At 36.4% G+C, this 16,643-nt stretch overlaps 1 protein-coding gene across 7 annotated transcripts in view; it reads left to right on the top strand.

Moving 5' to 3' along the window:
* The window catches only part of PARG (poly(ADP-ribose) glycohydrolase), a 133,422-nt gene that overhangs the window by 57,545 nt on the left and 59,234 nt on the right, over positions 1-16,643 (top strand). For all 7 annotated transcript variants that reach the window (XM_023240676.2, XM_023240678.2, XM_023240675.2 and 4 more), the window contains 2 exons: positions 2,771-2,928; positions 12,258-12,337. In XM_023240676.2, the coding sequence (XP_023096444.1) occupies positions 2,771-2,928; positions 12,258-12,337 (238 nt within the window). The remainder of the gene's footprint in view (positions 1-2,770; positions 2,929-12,257; positions 12,338-16,643) is intronic.

Raw genomic sequence — 16,643 nt, 5'->3', positions numbered from 1 at the left:
AAACTGTGAGATCATGACTTGAGCCAAAATCAAGAGTCGGACACTTAACTGACTCTTGATTAATACCAGATTCTTTCTTTCATTTTTAAAAGTTAGAAAGCACCATGAGCTGGGCACCTGGGTGGCAGAGTTGGTTAAGTGTCTGACTTCGGCTCAGGTTATGACGTTGGTTCGAGCCCTGCATCGGGCTCTGCTGACAGCTCAGAGCCTGGAGCCTGGTTTGGAGTCTGTGTCTCTCTCTCTTTCTGCCCCTCCCCACTCATGCTCTGCTTTCTTTCTCTCAAAAATATATAAACATTAAAAAATATCTTAAAAAAAAGAAAAGTAAATCTCTGCTGTGAAAATTAACATTTCAGTTTGATATCCAAGTATATCTTTGGCAAATTGAGCTGCATATGTTGTTATTTAATGACTTATCACATCAACATTCTCTAGACCAAATCTAAAAGGTAAATTTTAGATTTATAAAAAGGAAATTAAAGGAAACACATTTTGGACATGAACTTTTTGAAAAATCTTGGTTCATATTAAACCACTCTTATTTTTATCTAGCTAAGCATTTGATAATCAGATTTACATCTTCTAGGGTGCCTTGGTGGCTCAGTTGGTTAAGCACCCAACTCTTGATCTCAGCTCAGGCATTAATATCAGGGTGGTGAGTTCAAGCCCGGTTATTGGGCTCCACACTGGGCATGGAGCCTACTTTAAAAAAAAAAAAAAAAAAGATTTACATCCTTCAGTTTTCCCCAAGTATGACTTTTTAGGATTTCTCCTCTAAGAAAACAGAAATCAGTTGTTCTATCTATTTATTTATTAAAAAAATTTTTTTAATGTTTATTTATTTCTGAGGCAGAGAGAGACAGAGCATGAGTGGGGGAGGGGCAGAGAGAGAGGGAGACAGAATCTGAAGCAGGCTCCAGACTCTGAGCTGTCAGCACAGAGCCCAATGTGGGGCTTGAATTCACAAACCATGAGATCATGACCTGAGCTGAAGTCAGTCGCTCAACTGACTGAGCTACCCAGGTGCCCCAGTTATTCTATTTAAAATCATACTGTTGATTATTTTGGGGGTTAAGAATGTTTGCATTTATCATTCATTAAGCCTAAAATATCACCATTAATTTTTAAACTCATTTTTATGGATAACTTCATAAATAGTAGTTAAAAGCTCTTTTTAAAAAAAAAAATAATGTTTATTTAGAGAGTGCTCACACATGCACTGGGAGGAAGGGCTGAGAGAAAGGGAGACAGAGAATCTTAAGCAGGCTGTGTGTTGTCAGCGCAGAGCCAGACATGAGGCTCAGTCCCACAAACTGTGAGATCATAACCTGAGCCAAAATCAAGAGTTGGACTCTTAACCAACTGAGCCACCCTTGCTCCCCTAAAAGCTCATTTTTAGCTAAAACTAAGTAACAGTTTGCTTTAAGTCATTGATACATTGTCACCTTTTCTAAAAGCATTTCTGAGTTGTAAATAAATGCATAGGGTGGGAAATGGAAATCAATATGAGGTCTCTGTTTCTTCTTTCTTAGAAATGGTAATTGCTAAGGCCTAAAAGGAGAGATTTTTGGAAACTATAATGATTCTTTAGGTTTCCCTTGTTTGTTTATCTTTGTATTTTCACAAGGGAAATAGTTGAACTGCAAATTTAACCTTTTCTTTTTCTAGGAAACTTTTAGTCTAGCATTGATGTATATTTTCTGTTAGAAAAAAGTTGTTACATCATTGTACTTTTGATTTGTCTTGCCTGCCTTTCCTGTGTTTCACTTTGGTGTTTGCTGAAATATGATCAGGACAGTTGTCTATGTATAGTATACTGGTTTGAGATGAATGCACATATCCAGGATTTTTAGTTCTGGGTCTTACTGAAAGGTAGAAAGAAAAGCATCCTTAAATATTATGCTGGAGCATTTTAAAACGTAAAAACTGATATGTATACTGGCAGTTGGTCTTTGGCTTTACTATCATATCTTTAAAAACATACATTTTAAACATTTAAAGTAGAATAAAACCCACTGAACACAATACTTAGGTCCTGTGAATTTACTGAAAAGAAAAGATCAGTGAATTTGGGTTTGGGACAACTAGAAGACGTTTCAGTCATAAAAAATTTGAAGGAAAAATGTCCTGTATCTTCCTTGACTTAAAATGATTATAAAGGAAATACCTATCTTCTTACACATTATACATACGTGTGTATACACATGTCCTATTAATTGCTTTAATAAAATTAGATTTAGGTCTCAAAGAAATTGTCAAAGTGAAGTGTGATTCAGAAGTGGAAGGAAAAGACTTATTTATTGAATTATTTTCCTTAGCATCATTTTATTTAGGACTACAATAGAAAAATTGCTCCGTCCAGCAATGTTTAATATTAGTGAGAATAAAATTTAGCATATGCTGTAATAGCTCCATTCGGTGTTGCAATTTCCCGTTTCATCTTTTGTTTTAATTTTTCATTACATGGATAATGTGTATTTATTTCTTACTTGCTAAAACAATCTTGTTTTCCACTAATAAGTAATGTTTTGTGTTCTCTTCACTATCATCATTATTGATTAGAAATCTGCAGTTTGTCAAACAAGTACACTTTTCCAATCATCCTTGATGAACTGCCCTTGACTTCAACAGTGTTGCTGATTTAAGAACTCAAGAGTGGCCTGAAATTATTCCTGCCTTAATTTAGCAAATGCAATTTGGTGCCTCTGCTTTTGAAATTGCTAAACTAATTATGGCTCTTCTTGTCTGTATATTTTGTTTCCTCTATCAGCCAATACCACTCCTGAAACAGAAGATGAATCATTCCATCACAATGTCACAGGAACAGATTGCCAGTCTTTTAGCTAATGCTTTCTTCTGCACATTTCCCCGGCGAAATGCTAAGATGAAATCCGAGTATTCTAGCTACCCAGACATTAACTTCAATCGGTATGTTTTCAGAGAACACCTCTTAAACAGTGAAATAGAGAAGGGTAGAAGGAACTAATATTTGTCCAGTGATTTGCCATAGACCAAACATTTTATGTCCAGTTATCTAATTTAATCTTTATAATGCAGTGAGTTAAGTGGTATTTTTGCCATTTTGTAGGCAAGATCATTAAAGTTCAATGAAAATCTTTGTTATTATATAGTTACTCTCCATTATCAACACTAGAAAGGAATGGGGAAACAATGAAAAACAATGTCATTTGTATAAGAAAACTTACTTAAAATTCCAATAAGAGATACCCATTTTATACCATATTCTTTCTCTTTGTGTAAATGCCAATTGTGAGGGACATGTTGTTAACCTAGTTTTGAGTCAGCACGTTAGCTAAGTTTGTTTTAAGAGAATAGTATTTAGTCATTTAGTTCAAATATACAGTAAGCAATTTCAGTATTCTTCATAGTGTGTTAAGTGCCTTACAAGAGAAAGGACAAACCAGTTTCTGACTTCTGTGTCTTTCCACGAGGCTTTTATTCCTTCTTCGAGCATCAGTTCAAGTATCACTGTTTCTGATAGCTCTGATCTTGCCAGGATAGGTTTGCTATTCCCCTGGGTTCGTATGATGGTCTATATGTACCTCTGTTCTATAAAAAAGAGGTACATAGCATTATAATACTCTATTATAGAAGGATATCGTTTGACAAAGGTTAATATACTTTAATAATAGTTTAATATAGTTTAGTAAAATTTTTTCTTGAGGAAATAACTTTTGAATTAAAGTACAAAGGGTGAGTAGGGGGTTTTACCAAGGAGGAAAGGAGAGATGATTACATTCTGGGTGAGGGGTACAGCATGTTCAAAGGGGCACTGTGATGAGAAGGACATGACATGCCCAGAGCCTGAGAGGAGACCAGTGCGGCTGCAGCACAGAGAGAGGACAGGCTGCAGGGGATGGGGGCCAGTAGGCCATCCTACTGTGCCTGCAAGGCCCTCCTAAGGTTATAAAAAGTCATTAAAGGATTTGGTATGGGAGGAGGGGGAAGCTGATGCACCTGATCACATTTACATTTTCAAAAGTTTGTTCTGATTACAATGTGGGTACTGAGTGGAGAGGGGCCGAAGTACAGTGAGTTTACCCAGGTGGAGAGGCTATTGCGATGCACTAGGAAGGAGAGGTTGATAGCTGGGATAGTGTATCAGTGGGGGTAGAGGTGTGATGACATTTGAAGAACAAGTCAGTGTGATGGTGACAAACTGTATCTGTGAGTGGGTGAAGAGAGGCATCCAGGGTTCTTCTGGGTTTGTACAACTGGGCATGTGCCTTTTGTGTTCTCTACTTTTCCTGCTGTACCACCTACCCTACTTCTTTATAATTGCTTGTTTAAGCCTTTCAGTGGGATCTGAATCTTTCATTAAATTTCATGCATTGTAGGCCTTCAGTAAATCCACACTGAGTGAATGAAAATAAAATTTATAGATGAAATGTTTGAGAAATTGACTGGTTAGTGGAAGAGTGTTAGGATTAAAACTAGATCCTTCATTCTTAGTCTATTGTCTTTTACTTTTCAAACTTCATCTTTAGCAATTAGGAGATATTTTATTTTTAAGCCATATATAGTTCAAGTTTTTGCCTTTGATTTCTTTAGCATTTGGGATAGAATTGAGAGAAAACACAGCATTGGTATCTGCAATTGCAATTGTGTAAAGAACCTGTTTATTAAATATAATTTTTTTTTGCTTATTTGAGAAATTGTTAAAGAATTTTTTCTACTCACTTGTAGTTAAGGGCTATGCATCTCTTGCAGATTTTCCTTTTTAATACAGAAAAGGAAATGGACAAATTTGGTATGTAAGTAAACAATGGAAATTTAATTCTGTAGAAATGTAATTATCTGTTTCCATGAAGAGTATTAGTTATAGTTATAAATCTCCATACAGTAAGTAGTCTCTCTGTTTATTTGGAATAAATGTTTGATTAGCTCCAGGATCACCAGGGATGCTGTAAATTATTCAAATTTCTATCCAGAATTCTGAAGGCCGATCCAGTGGTTTTGTGTTTTTCTGATTTTTGATTTTGGTAAGAAGTAGGTCTAGTTAATAATGCTTTAGAGTTAGTGTCTCCATAGCCACTTATAGTTTGTTTCCACAGGATGAGTAGTCAGCTAGTACATGCTTCTTGATTGTCCCTCAGATAAACCTTTGATATCTTAGTTATAAGCTTTCTCAGATTGATTCTTTGACCTAATTATATACCTTTTAAATTTATTTTTTAGATAAGAGCTATGCATTCTCTTCCTAAGTTAAGGTTCTTTCAGAGAGACTCTTCTCCAAAAAAGTTATTTTGAAGATCTGTTACAGATATTTTCAAACATGCTAAAAAATAAAGAGAACAGTATCATGACCCCATGTTTACTTACCCAAGTTTGGTACTAACCAGAATTTTTTATTTTGCTCCGTTTTCACCTATCCAACCCCACTTTATATGTGTGTGTGTGTGTGTGTGTGTGTGTGTGTGTGTGTGTGTAACCAAATTTCAGATGTTAAGTTTCACCCATAAAGAATTCAGTATTTAGGGGCACCTGGCTGGTTTAATTGGTAGAGCATGCAACTCTTGATCTCATGGTCATGAGTTTGAGCCCCATGTTGGGCATAGAGTTTACTTAAAAAAAAAAAAAAAAAGAGTATTTAAACTATTCACAGATAATGTTAGTCCTGTATCATGGTTAAATGTTTATAGCCCTTTCCTCTTTAAGAGCTTTAAGCTCTCTGTGGATGACTACAAATACACATTCCTCATCAGGTAAAACAAGAAAAAGCACAGAAAGAGAGCAGAAGATTAAGCATGATTTCAATTAACAATTGTAGGCTTTCACAAGGAATGAAAAGTTACGTATAGAATATGATCTCAATTATGTTAAAATACCTGTATCTGTTAACATACCTCTATGTTCACATCAGTACATGTATAAGCATGGAAAGTAGACTGACAAGAAAATGAATTAAAGTATGATTCCTATTGGGTAGTCAGAGAAACACATTTAATGCTTTTACTTCATCCTTTACTATATTTTAAAAATTGTTTTTAACAAGAATATATTACTTTTATAATCAGAAGAAAAATAGTTACAAGTCAATCATCAGACAAAGTTAATGAAAAGAATGGGTGATTTTTGTACTTTGATTTTGAGGTTGGAAGCCCACAGATTTTTTGAGCCTTTCCCAAACAGCTAATGTGGGTAGCTTCTTCCTTCCCTTCTATAACCCCATAGATAGGGTATCATAACCCCCCTTCACCCTCACTGTACAGTCAGCGTGTGAAAGAAGCACACGTCCACAGGGCCCTTTGAGGGCTGGGCACCTGCTACACTAGCAGCCTTCTTTTCTCAACAGTAATGTGGACCTCAGGTTTGGAACGGCTGACAGATAGAAGTCAAGAAGTCTTGGGAAGCTTTGGCTTTTGTGACATCCCATTTCCTGCCGCTATTACCAGAATTTATATCAATTTTAATACATGTTTTAATTTTAAAGCATCATTGCTTTTCAGCTAAACTTCTGACAGGAGGATGCTAGAATGTCTTGGCAAAGGTGTGTTTATCTTTTTCATTGTGCATGGGCATTTTTCCTGAAGGCTGAGCTGGTTGGCTCTGAGTGTCAGCTTGTTAGGCTTGATGGAAAAAGAGGCTGAGGAGTTTTTCTTAATGAAGGGAATATAGATTTGAATAATATAAGCATTTTATGTAAATGAGTGGATTTTTTTTTTTGCTGGGCATTACGTAATGTCCTATTTCATCTCAAGTATCTCTGCTTACTCAGCACTATCTGGATTTTTTTTTTTTTTTTGCATGAGAATAATTCTTTTTTTATTGTTCACACACACAAGTGCGAGTGGGGAGGGGCAGAGAGAGAGGGAGACACAGAATCTGAAGCAGGCTCCATGCTGTCAGCACAGAGCCCGATCCGGGGCTCGAACCCCTGAACTGTGAGATCAAGACCTGAGCTGAATTGGATGCTTAACTGAGCCACCCAGGTGCCCCAATTTCTTAATAACAATACCTGATATTTATTAAGTACTTGCTATGTGTTAATCACCTTGCTGTTATTTTTTACTTGATGCATCAGTTTTATAAATTAGGTATTGTTTTCTCATTTTTCCCATGAGGAGATGGAGGCTTAGAGAGGGTAGGATTACTTCATCAAGTTAACTGGTACAATTGGGATTCAAACTCAAGATAAAGTTGGCTTCGAGAAGCTGTCTCATAACCATTCTGCTATCCAGCCTCCCTTTGAATGAACCAGATTAATACTTCTTAACTCATAGCTAATCAGAAACTAGAACTACCCTTAGAAATAATCCTTGGTCTGTAAAATGAACCAAAACTATTCATCAGTCCAGAGTGAGATCATGAGGGATTTAAACTTATGGTATCCCAATAGTATTTTCAGAAAATGAGAGTTTAATCCATTGGAGATTTGAAACCAGGCATATTCTTGTCTTCTGGCTGATAGATGTTCTTTTGATCACCAGAATGTTGGGCAGGTAAAGCCTGTGGTAGTATCCACAATTGTTTTATAAATCTTTATTTTTTTTATTTTTTTATTATTTATTTATTTATTTAATTTGTTTTTTCAATGTATGAAGCTTGTCAAGTTGGTTTCCATACAACACCCAGTGCTCATCCCAAAAGGTGCCCTCCTCAGTACCCATCACCCACCCTACCCTCCCTCCCACCCCCCATCAACCCTCAGTTCTCATTTTTTAAGAGTCTCTTATGCTTTGGCTCTCTCCCACTCTAACCTTTTTTTTCCCCCTTCCCCTCCCCAATGGGTTTCTGTTAAGTTTCTCAGGATTCACATAAGAGTGAAAACATATGATATCTGTCTTTCTCTGTATGGCTTAACCACAATTGTTTTAAGGAATCCTGGCAGCACCTGGCTCTCACTGAGATGGTATGTGTTTAATAAGCCTAAACTAGCAAAAAGCAGGAGTGATGACTATACATGATCATTGATGCTGTCTGTTGACAGCTTACTTTGATTCTATCTGTGGAAGTTTCTAGGTAGGGAACCTTCTATACTAATAGGTTCAGTGAAAGTAAATGACTTGTCAGCAGAACAAGCAGGACGCTGTCTTCCATCAGACTCCGTGCTCTTTTCGTTATGTCTCGCTTCTTCTCGAGCAAAATGCTCTGAGTGTGCTCCAGAGATGGAAAACAACCAGAAGTTCCCCTTTTTCATGTGACTTATGAAAGATCAAGTACCTAATTTGATGAGCCATTTGGTAAGCTGATTATGGAGCATTTTGTTGTGGTGGTGTTTTCTTTTTGGCCTAGTTGCTATTTATGATTATAGTTTCTGGCAGTTGGGAGTTGTGTGTGTGTGAATGTATTTAGCCTCAAAAGAGCTAAGGCTAGCTAGTTGATTGAATAAGAAAAATGGTTAAGAGTATGTGGTAGGAGGCTGATGTCAATAAATTGAATAAGTCTTCCTGTTTTTATTTATTGTTGTGTTCTTCCAGCCCTGCTTAGTTATGTTAAATACCCCTGACCTTTTCCCCTGCTTGCCTTTCAGGGCCTAAACATTCATATAAAGGCTTCCAATGTGATTAGCATTGATGCTTCTGAGATTGCTTAGAAACTGATGGTCAGAGATTAATTGTGGGTTGCAGCAGTGGTCAGCCCAGGAGGCTTTTACATCTTCCTCTTCCCTGGATTGAAAGTGCTTCTGGGGCCATATGGCAGAGTGCTTCACAGAAAAGCCAAGAATGACTGTATGGCTGGGTTCCAGGTTATTATTTGCATCCATTTTAAAGTGGAAGTTATAGTGCTTTGGGTTTGATTTACTGTGTGCTAATGGGATTAATCCTTAACTCGAAATCACATGGGTGTGTGCGTGTGTGTGTCTAGAATCCAATTCCAGTAATGTTATCAATATTCTATTCAGGGAAAGATTTTATTGAACTATGATTTACCTTATATGTATGGAAAGAAAAACAATAGTTAATAAGTATCTGACCCTCGATTGACTTATTTCCTTGAAAATAAAAAGTTTTGTTTATAACAAAAAGTGAAGTTGCCTGACTGGCTTTTTCTGTATGCTCATTTTATTTTATTTTAACTTTTTTTAAGTAGGCTTCATGCCCAGCATGGAGCTCAACATGGGGCTTGAACTCACAACCCTGAGATCAAGACCTGAGCTGAGATCAAGAGTCAGACACTTAACCACTGAGCCACCCAGGCTCCCCTGCTTGCTTTTTTAAATACTCTCTAATTACCACTCAGTTAAATGTCAAAATGTCCTCCTTACATGTAGAGGGGTTATTGTGGTCTAGTTTATGTGCATGTTCATATGCATGCCTCCTGGCTCAAAATAGGCCTTCAAATATACACACCCAGGACTTGGAAACCTAAAAAAAGAAATTGGTGTTGAGAAGTTAAAAAAATCTAAAAGTGCTTGATTATTATAAGACGATCTTCATTCTCTCTGAGTCTCTCTCTGTGGGTGCCTTTTCTCTCTGGTGCCTTTTCTCTCTGGTGCATTTCTGTCTCTCATTCTTGTGACTTTCGCTTATGTTGTTTGTCATTGTTTTTATGTTATTTTCACTTGCTTTCATACCAGGATAATTCATTTTATTTGGGTGTCTATGCATAGTTCTTTCAGACTTCCCTGTTGTGGAATTTTAGACTTCATGCAAGGGTTTTAAACCTATTTCATCTTTCCTGACTTCCTACCTCCTTCTTGTCTCTCATTCCTTCCATGTCACATGGCACTTCATGTTCCATCCAGATATTTGGTTACAGAGTGATTTGAAATTAGGCTTGGAACAACAAATAAACAATACATTGAGATTCTCTTTGATTTTGTACCTTTAAGGTTAGGACCTGCAAAATAAACAATAGTGCTTGGGGCGCCTGGGTGACAGTTGGTTAAGTGTCTGACTCGGCTCAGGTCATGATCTCACGTTTGTGAGTTCAAGCCCCATGCCAGGCTCTGTGCTGACAGCTTAAAGCCTGGAGCCTTCTTTGGATTCTGTGTCTCTGTCTCTCCCCTGCTTGTGCCCTGTCTCTTTCTCTCTCTTAGCTCAAAGCCTGGAGCCTCCTGCAGATTCTGTGTCTCTGTCTCTCCCCTGCTCGTGCCATGTCTCTCTCTCTCTCTCTCTCTCTCTCTCTCTCTCTCTCCCTCCCTCCCTCCCTCCCTCCCTCCCTCCCTCTCTCCCTCTCTCAAAATAAATAAACATTAAAAAAAAATAATAAGCAGGGGCGCCTGGGTGGCTCGGTCGGTTAAGCATCCGACTTCGGCTCAGGTCGTGATCTCACGGTTTGTGAGTTTGAGCCCCGCGTCGGGCTCTGTGCTGACAGCTCGGAGCCTGGACCCTGCTTCCAATTCTGTGTCTCCCTCCCTCTCTGCTCCTCCCCCGCTCATACTCTCTCTCTCAAAAATAAATAAACATTAAAAAAAAATAAACAGTGGTGCTCATTTGTAGTAGGTGATAATGACTGCCATACAATCTTCCAGGAAAGTCAGTATTGCTAGGGTAGTAAATCTATAGTCCCAAGAGTCTCTTAGAGTTACTAATTTGTCATTGTGGTTATGAAATATGTGAACTTCTATGCAATTTTATAAACAACTGACCACAAATAGAAGCAAGGGACCCTTTTTTATGTTTGGGGGAATTATTTCTTAAGGACAACAGCTATTTTCTCCTTACTACACAATAGTTCTGTGGAATTGGAACTTTTTTACTTTAATTGAATCACATAGTGCATCAGTTCATCTCTAAGAATAGATGGTGGCTGCCTTTGTATTCATACTGTTTCCCTCTACTAAGTAGTAAACCTAGAAAGGGATTTTGCAATGGTTCCCAAGATATTCATTTAGTAAATCACATTTATTTGATACTGGATGTTTAATTAAACTGCCAAGTGGCTTCTTCATTTTGACTATCATTTTGATTTAAATAAACTCTATCCTGGTTGACAACATTGCATAAGAAACCAAGCTGAAATCTGCTCTCTCAAAGATCTTTTCTTTCAGCAGGCAACTGGATTTTAAGAGTATTTGTAATAAACATTTTAGAAAAGTAAGTTCTTTCAAATGAGGAAAAATGATCATATAGGCTCTCTTCAACTATTTTTAAAAATCAGCTCAATTTTATTGTACTTTATTTTTTGAATTAGTTCACTTTTAAATTTAGTTAAAATACTTTTCTGATGTTAGTATTCTTTTCAGGAAATAAATATTCACATAAATTGTTTTCTCAGAAATTTGACCCTGAATACAGAATTTCAGGTCATTGAAAACAGGATCATTTGAAATCTACATTTCCTTCCCTTTTCCTAATTTATTTCAGTTGCTCAATAGGATTTTCTCATGGAATTAACTTTTCCCTCTCTGCATAGTTACATAAGCCTGCTTTCCTAATCATGAAAAATTTCACCTGTTTCGGCACTTATTAAAATGAACTTTTACTTGAAGGGTTTCTGGTTGTAAAGCCAGAGTATATGACTAGAGGCAGATAAATAATAACTCATCATTTATAGCTCAGAATTGCTTTATAATTTTTAAATGCCTTTGGAAAGCTTGATCTTATGCCCAAAAGCATGCTTTTGTGTTTGAAATCCTTTAGTGAACTACTTATTCAGGTCATATGCTTCCAAAGCCCTGCTTTTCTTTCCTCAGGATAAATTGCATTATGTGTTACCATTAACAATGCCACATCATTTCAAAGGAAACTAAATTAAGTAGTGCAAGTCCAGGTTACTGGAAACTAGATGAGTAGGCACTGTTTTGGTCACTATGCAAAGGGTATATCTGTTTAATTACCAAAGATTGTCAGGCCCCAAATACTTTGTCATGCCTGCTTGTCATTACTGTCACCACCCACTGCCCTCCCTCCCTGAATACAATCCTTTGGATTTTTTTTCAGGTACCATTTTTGTTCAGTCATTTAACTACCTAGCAATATTGTGAATTATTAGTGTTTGCCATTGGGAAAATAAGCATTTACTCACTGGCCTAATTGACTTTGGGGGACCAGATGGTGCCTTCTCCCTGGAGAAGGACAGATTGGAGAAATGTGGTTGTTAGAGAGTGCCATCTGACTTGAACAACTTTTAAGATGCCTAGTTCTAGTTGATTTTTGTCTTTTCCAGATGCTGTTCTAATCCAGTTTTCCAGTTTTCTGTCATTACAGAATTGCCTTCCTTTACTTAGTAGCAATGTAGATGTAGTTTTGTGGGTCATTAAGGTATTTATTTATTTATTTATATTTATATTTTCATTAAGGCATTTTAAATCACCCTTTTTTATTTTCTTTATTTTTGATCTCTTTCAGGTTGTTTGAAGGACGTTCATCAAGGAAACCAGAGAAACTTAAGACACTCTTCTGCTATTTTAGAAGAGTCACAGAGAAAAGTAAATTTCTTTCATTCTTAATATAATTTTTATCACTGATGGGGACAGTTCAGATTGAGTGACAGGTCAGAAACATTTTGTGTTCAAAGTACACCTTCCTGCCCAGACCAAATAATTCAATATTATAATTCAGATTTTATGCGTATGCTATGTATGTACATTAAATGTGTGCTATGAATATGTGTGACTTTTATATACTCTGAAATTAGAACAGTGGAACATACTTTAATAAGTTTTCATGAATTAAAAACAGTAAGTTAGTACTTTGAAAAGAAAATATATTGACCAAAAAATACATTTCGAGTGTCCATCCGTCCTTCCTTCCTTCCTTCCTTCCTTCCTTCCTTCCTTCCTTCCTTCCCTCCCTCCCTCCCTCCCTCCCTCCCTTCCTTCCTTCCCTCCCTCCCTCCCTCCCTCCCTCCCTTCCTTCCTTCCTTCCCTCCCTCCCTCCCTCCCTCCCTTCCTTCCTTCCTTCCTTCCTTCCAAGTTTATTTATTTTGAGAGAGAGAGCGAGTGAGTGTATGCTTGCACGCCCAAGTGGGGAAGGGGCAGAAAGAGGAAGAGAGAGAATCCCAAGCAGACTCTGCGCTGTCATTGCAGAGCCCAATGATAAGGGGCTCAATCCCAGGGCCATGAGATCATGACCTGAGCCGAAATCAAGAGCCAGATGCTCAACCGACTGAGTCACCCAGGCACCCCAGGTGTTCTTTGTTTAAAGAAGCATTGACTATTAACAATTAGTTTATTTGCAGAGGACAGCCAATTTGTTGCCTGCTTACTCATCCCTCTCTTTTGTGGCCCCTTTACACACTGTAGAATTCTTATAAAATTCTTATATTGTACTTAGTGTTTACATGTTTGTCTTTTTCTGTGGGAAAAAGAAGTTAGAGGCAGTAGTGGTAAATGTATAACCAGTGCTGGTAGCGACCAGCTAATAATAGATTGGTATTGGCACTCTTACCCTAGGAGCTGGGTGACCCAGACAAGTTTCTTAACACCTCTAAGCCTTAGTTTCCTGACCTCTAAAATCAAAGAATAATGATAATTACCTCATAAGGTAGTTGTAAATATTAAATGAGAAGTTACGTACTTAATAATAAATGTTAGCTATTATCAGTGGGTGGCCTTTTCTAAAAGTTGATTATAAGAGAAACCAGAGCATCCCAAAGTTTGCTTTTGTTACGTAGAGAAAGTCAACTCTGGTCAAGTGAAATGAGTTCTTTTCAGTTCTGGCCATTCAGTTGTTGGTTTGCCTTAAAGCACATCATTGAATCATTTTAAGGTCAATATTCTCATATTCTTCCTTTAGTATGTAATCTCACATTATAGTATACTTGGCATTTTTTTCTTTTTGAAGGTATTGCTGTTGAACATTGCTCAGATTTTTGGAAATAAATCAGTTATCAGGATTTTGGTTTTTAAGGAAAAAAATCATGCTTCTTTGGAGAGTTATCTATTTCTTATTTTTAGTTTTGTTCATTATACTGAATAAAATAATTAAGGAAACGAAGGCTCATTTGTGTTTGTGAGACATAAAGCCAAATTAGAATTTGTAATAATTTTTTGGAAAGATGAGTATATTTTTGCTATTATAAATGTACTGTGCTAAACAGAATGAATTCCATTATTATACCTAAGTAATTCAGAGTTTACTTTTCTGTCCTTGGAGTCAAATTATGTATATCTTCTCTAGACACTAACTTGCCTAAGTTTTAGGATTTTATTTATTTGAGGGAAAAAGCTAAAATTTTGTTTTTTCAACTAGAAATTTATAAACCATCATAAATATTAGGAATTAGGCTGAAAAAATAAATTATAATTAGGCATTTTATTTTCTGGCTTTTTCATTGTACATGGTAATTTAGTCTTTTGTAGAAATGTAATGAAACATCTTACAAGTTTTTAGGATGGAAAGCTACAGGCTTAAGGAGGAAGTAGTGGTATAAAAGAGGTTTACAAGTTAATGATTACCTTATAAAGAAGTTCTGAAGTCTACCGAATAGAAACTATAAAAACCTATTTAAAGTACTTTATTTCATCATATCTAGGATATCGTAGATGGTAAAAAGTGTCATGTTACGTACCACTAAGAAGGAAAAAACACTCAGGATGGGCAGTCATAGGAGACCTCTCTTACAAAGCTGATACACCAAAGGTCTGTGCCTTCAGTGTAAGGATAGTTGAGAAATGTACCTGGCTGTGCAAAAAGGAGACAACAAAGGAACTGCAAGTGCCAACCTTGGCACTGGCTAGAGAAAGGACAAAAAAATCTCCCCTGAGAATTTGAACCACAAGTCTCAAGTTTGGGGTCTGAAGTCATATCATCAGTGTGATCCACAAAAGCCTGCAACAGAGGACTTAATTCAGATCTAGATCAGGTTGGTGTTGCTCCCAGATGACTAAGAAGCAGATGCACATTTTCTCTGGAAAAATTCAACTGTAATCTAGACCAGTGGCAAAGGCTAGATACGTTCCATTATGAAAGCTGTATCGCAGTTTCAGAAGTTTAGTACATGAAAAACATGCGCCTTTTAGAATTGATAAAATGTAGTTCCGTCAGGACCAACTTTTCAATGTTGTCAGATGCCTATATTTTATTTATTTATTTATTTATTTATTTATTTATTTATTTATTTATTTATTTATTTATTTATTTTGAGAGAGAGAGAGAGAGAGAGGGTGTGTGTGTGCAGGAGGGGCAGAAGGAGAGAAGACAGAATCCCAAGCAGGTTCCACAGTCAGCACAGAGCCTGATGTGGGCTCGATCTCACCACTCCGAGGTCACAACTTGAGCTGGTCTCAAGAGTCGGATGCTCAACCGACTGAGCCACTCAGGTGCCACTATATTTTATATTTTAATGGAGATCTTGAGGTTTAAAGATTTTCAAGGGCTTTCTGAAATAATTTCAATATAGTTTTGGATAAAGTATCTTATAGATGGAGTATTTAAAAATTGAGGATTCATATGCAGCATATATTGTGATTTTATTAAGGGAAATATTTTATTAATCAAAGTAACCTAGCATAAAAGTTACCTTTTTATGGAAGAAAGGTAAAAAGAATGCTCTCAAGGTATTTCTGATATTAATTATATCCAAGGAACCATGTTCTACCTTTTTTTTGGCTTTCCCAGCAATATTCATTTATGAATTTCTCTTGGGATCTCCTAATATATCTGAAGGACATTTAATATTCTTATTTATCTGCTAATTTGCTGAATGATAATACTGACATTAGTTTCTTATAAATAGAATTGCTTCTCTGGTGTTTGAATTGTTTGATCTCATACTTATGAGTTTTAAATATGCTATCCATTTGCCTTAGAGAAATTACTTAAGGAAATCTTAAGAATATTTTATAACCCATATTAACAAAATTCTGTTTTCTACAGTAACTACTCCATATGATTTTTGAGTTGTTACTGCTTGTGACTGAGAGCAGAGAAATGTGGAATCATACAGAGGAATGAAATGATCGTCAAGCTTTCATTGGGCCTCTACCACCATTATCACTAATAGTTCCTGACATATCTCTTTGCTTAAGAGCTTTTTTCTTTCTTGCTTTCTTTCTTTCTTTTTTTTTTTTTAACAGAAGAAAACAGAAGTGGCCTGGCCTTTTTAGTTTGTTCTTCGATTTGAATCAAATTACTTTTGGCCTGCTGATTTATTTGTTGTTTTTGCCACTAGTTTAAAAAAAAAAAAGTAAACTTAACAGAAAAGGATCATACTCCTTTAACATGTACTGCATTTTGATCCCCCTCCTATCTATCCCTCCTTGACAACTATGTTGTCTTTCTTTTCTCTAACCTCTTAGAACATAGCAATTCCTCCTTCTAGTTAAGGTGCCTTGTAAGTAAAGCGATTGCATATCATCTAAACCCTGGATTTAACCATGTCAACTCCAAAGGGCATGCCAACAATTTGTTTTTTAATCACAGGCATTTTATTTTATTATAAAATGCATAAATGTGTATACATTCATCAATCTTCAGGTGTAGGATCAAGACCTTTCTTTGAAAAGGAGTCTACAGATTAAAATTCAGTTTTGTCTTTATTGTATAAGCTACACCCATTAATGCACCTTTTTTTCCCAATGATTTTTCACAAGTATATTCAGTTTAGAAAACTTTACCAGTAAGTATCAACTGTTGTGCTGTTGTTTGTGTAGTTTTGTTTTTCAGTAAGGATTTTATAAGCAAGAGTTCCTACTATAAGGATAATATTATTTTAAATCGATCTTCTGTTGTATTCTAACACTAAGCTTGGTATTTTCCGATTAGTTTTACAACCATTGTTAGATCCATTCT

Source organism: Felis catus, chromosome D2 (assembly GCF_018350175.1).
Source record: "Felis catus isolate Fca126 chromosome D2, F.catus_Fca126_mat1.0, whole genome shotgun sequence".
Lineage (NCBI taxonomy): Eukaryota > Metazoa > Chordata > Mammalia > Carnivora > Felidae > Felis > Felis catus.
This window is presented reverse-complemented; position numbering and strand designations above follow the sequence as displayed.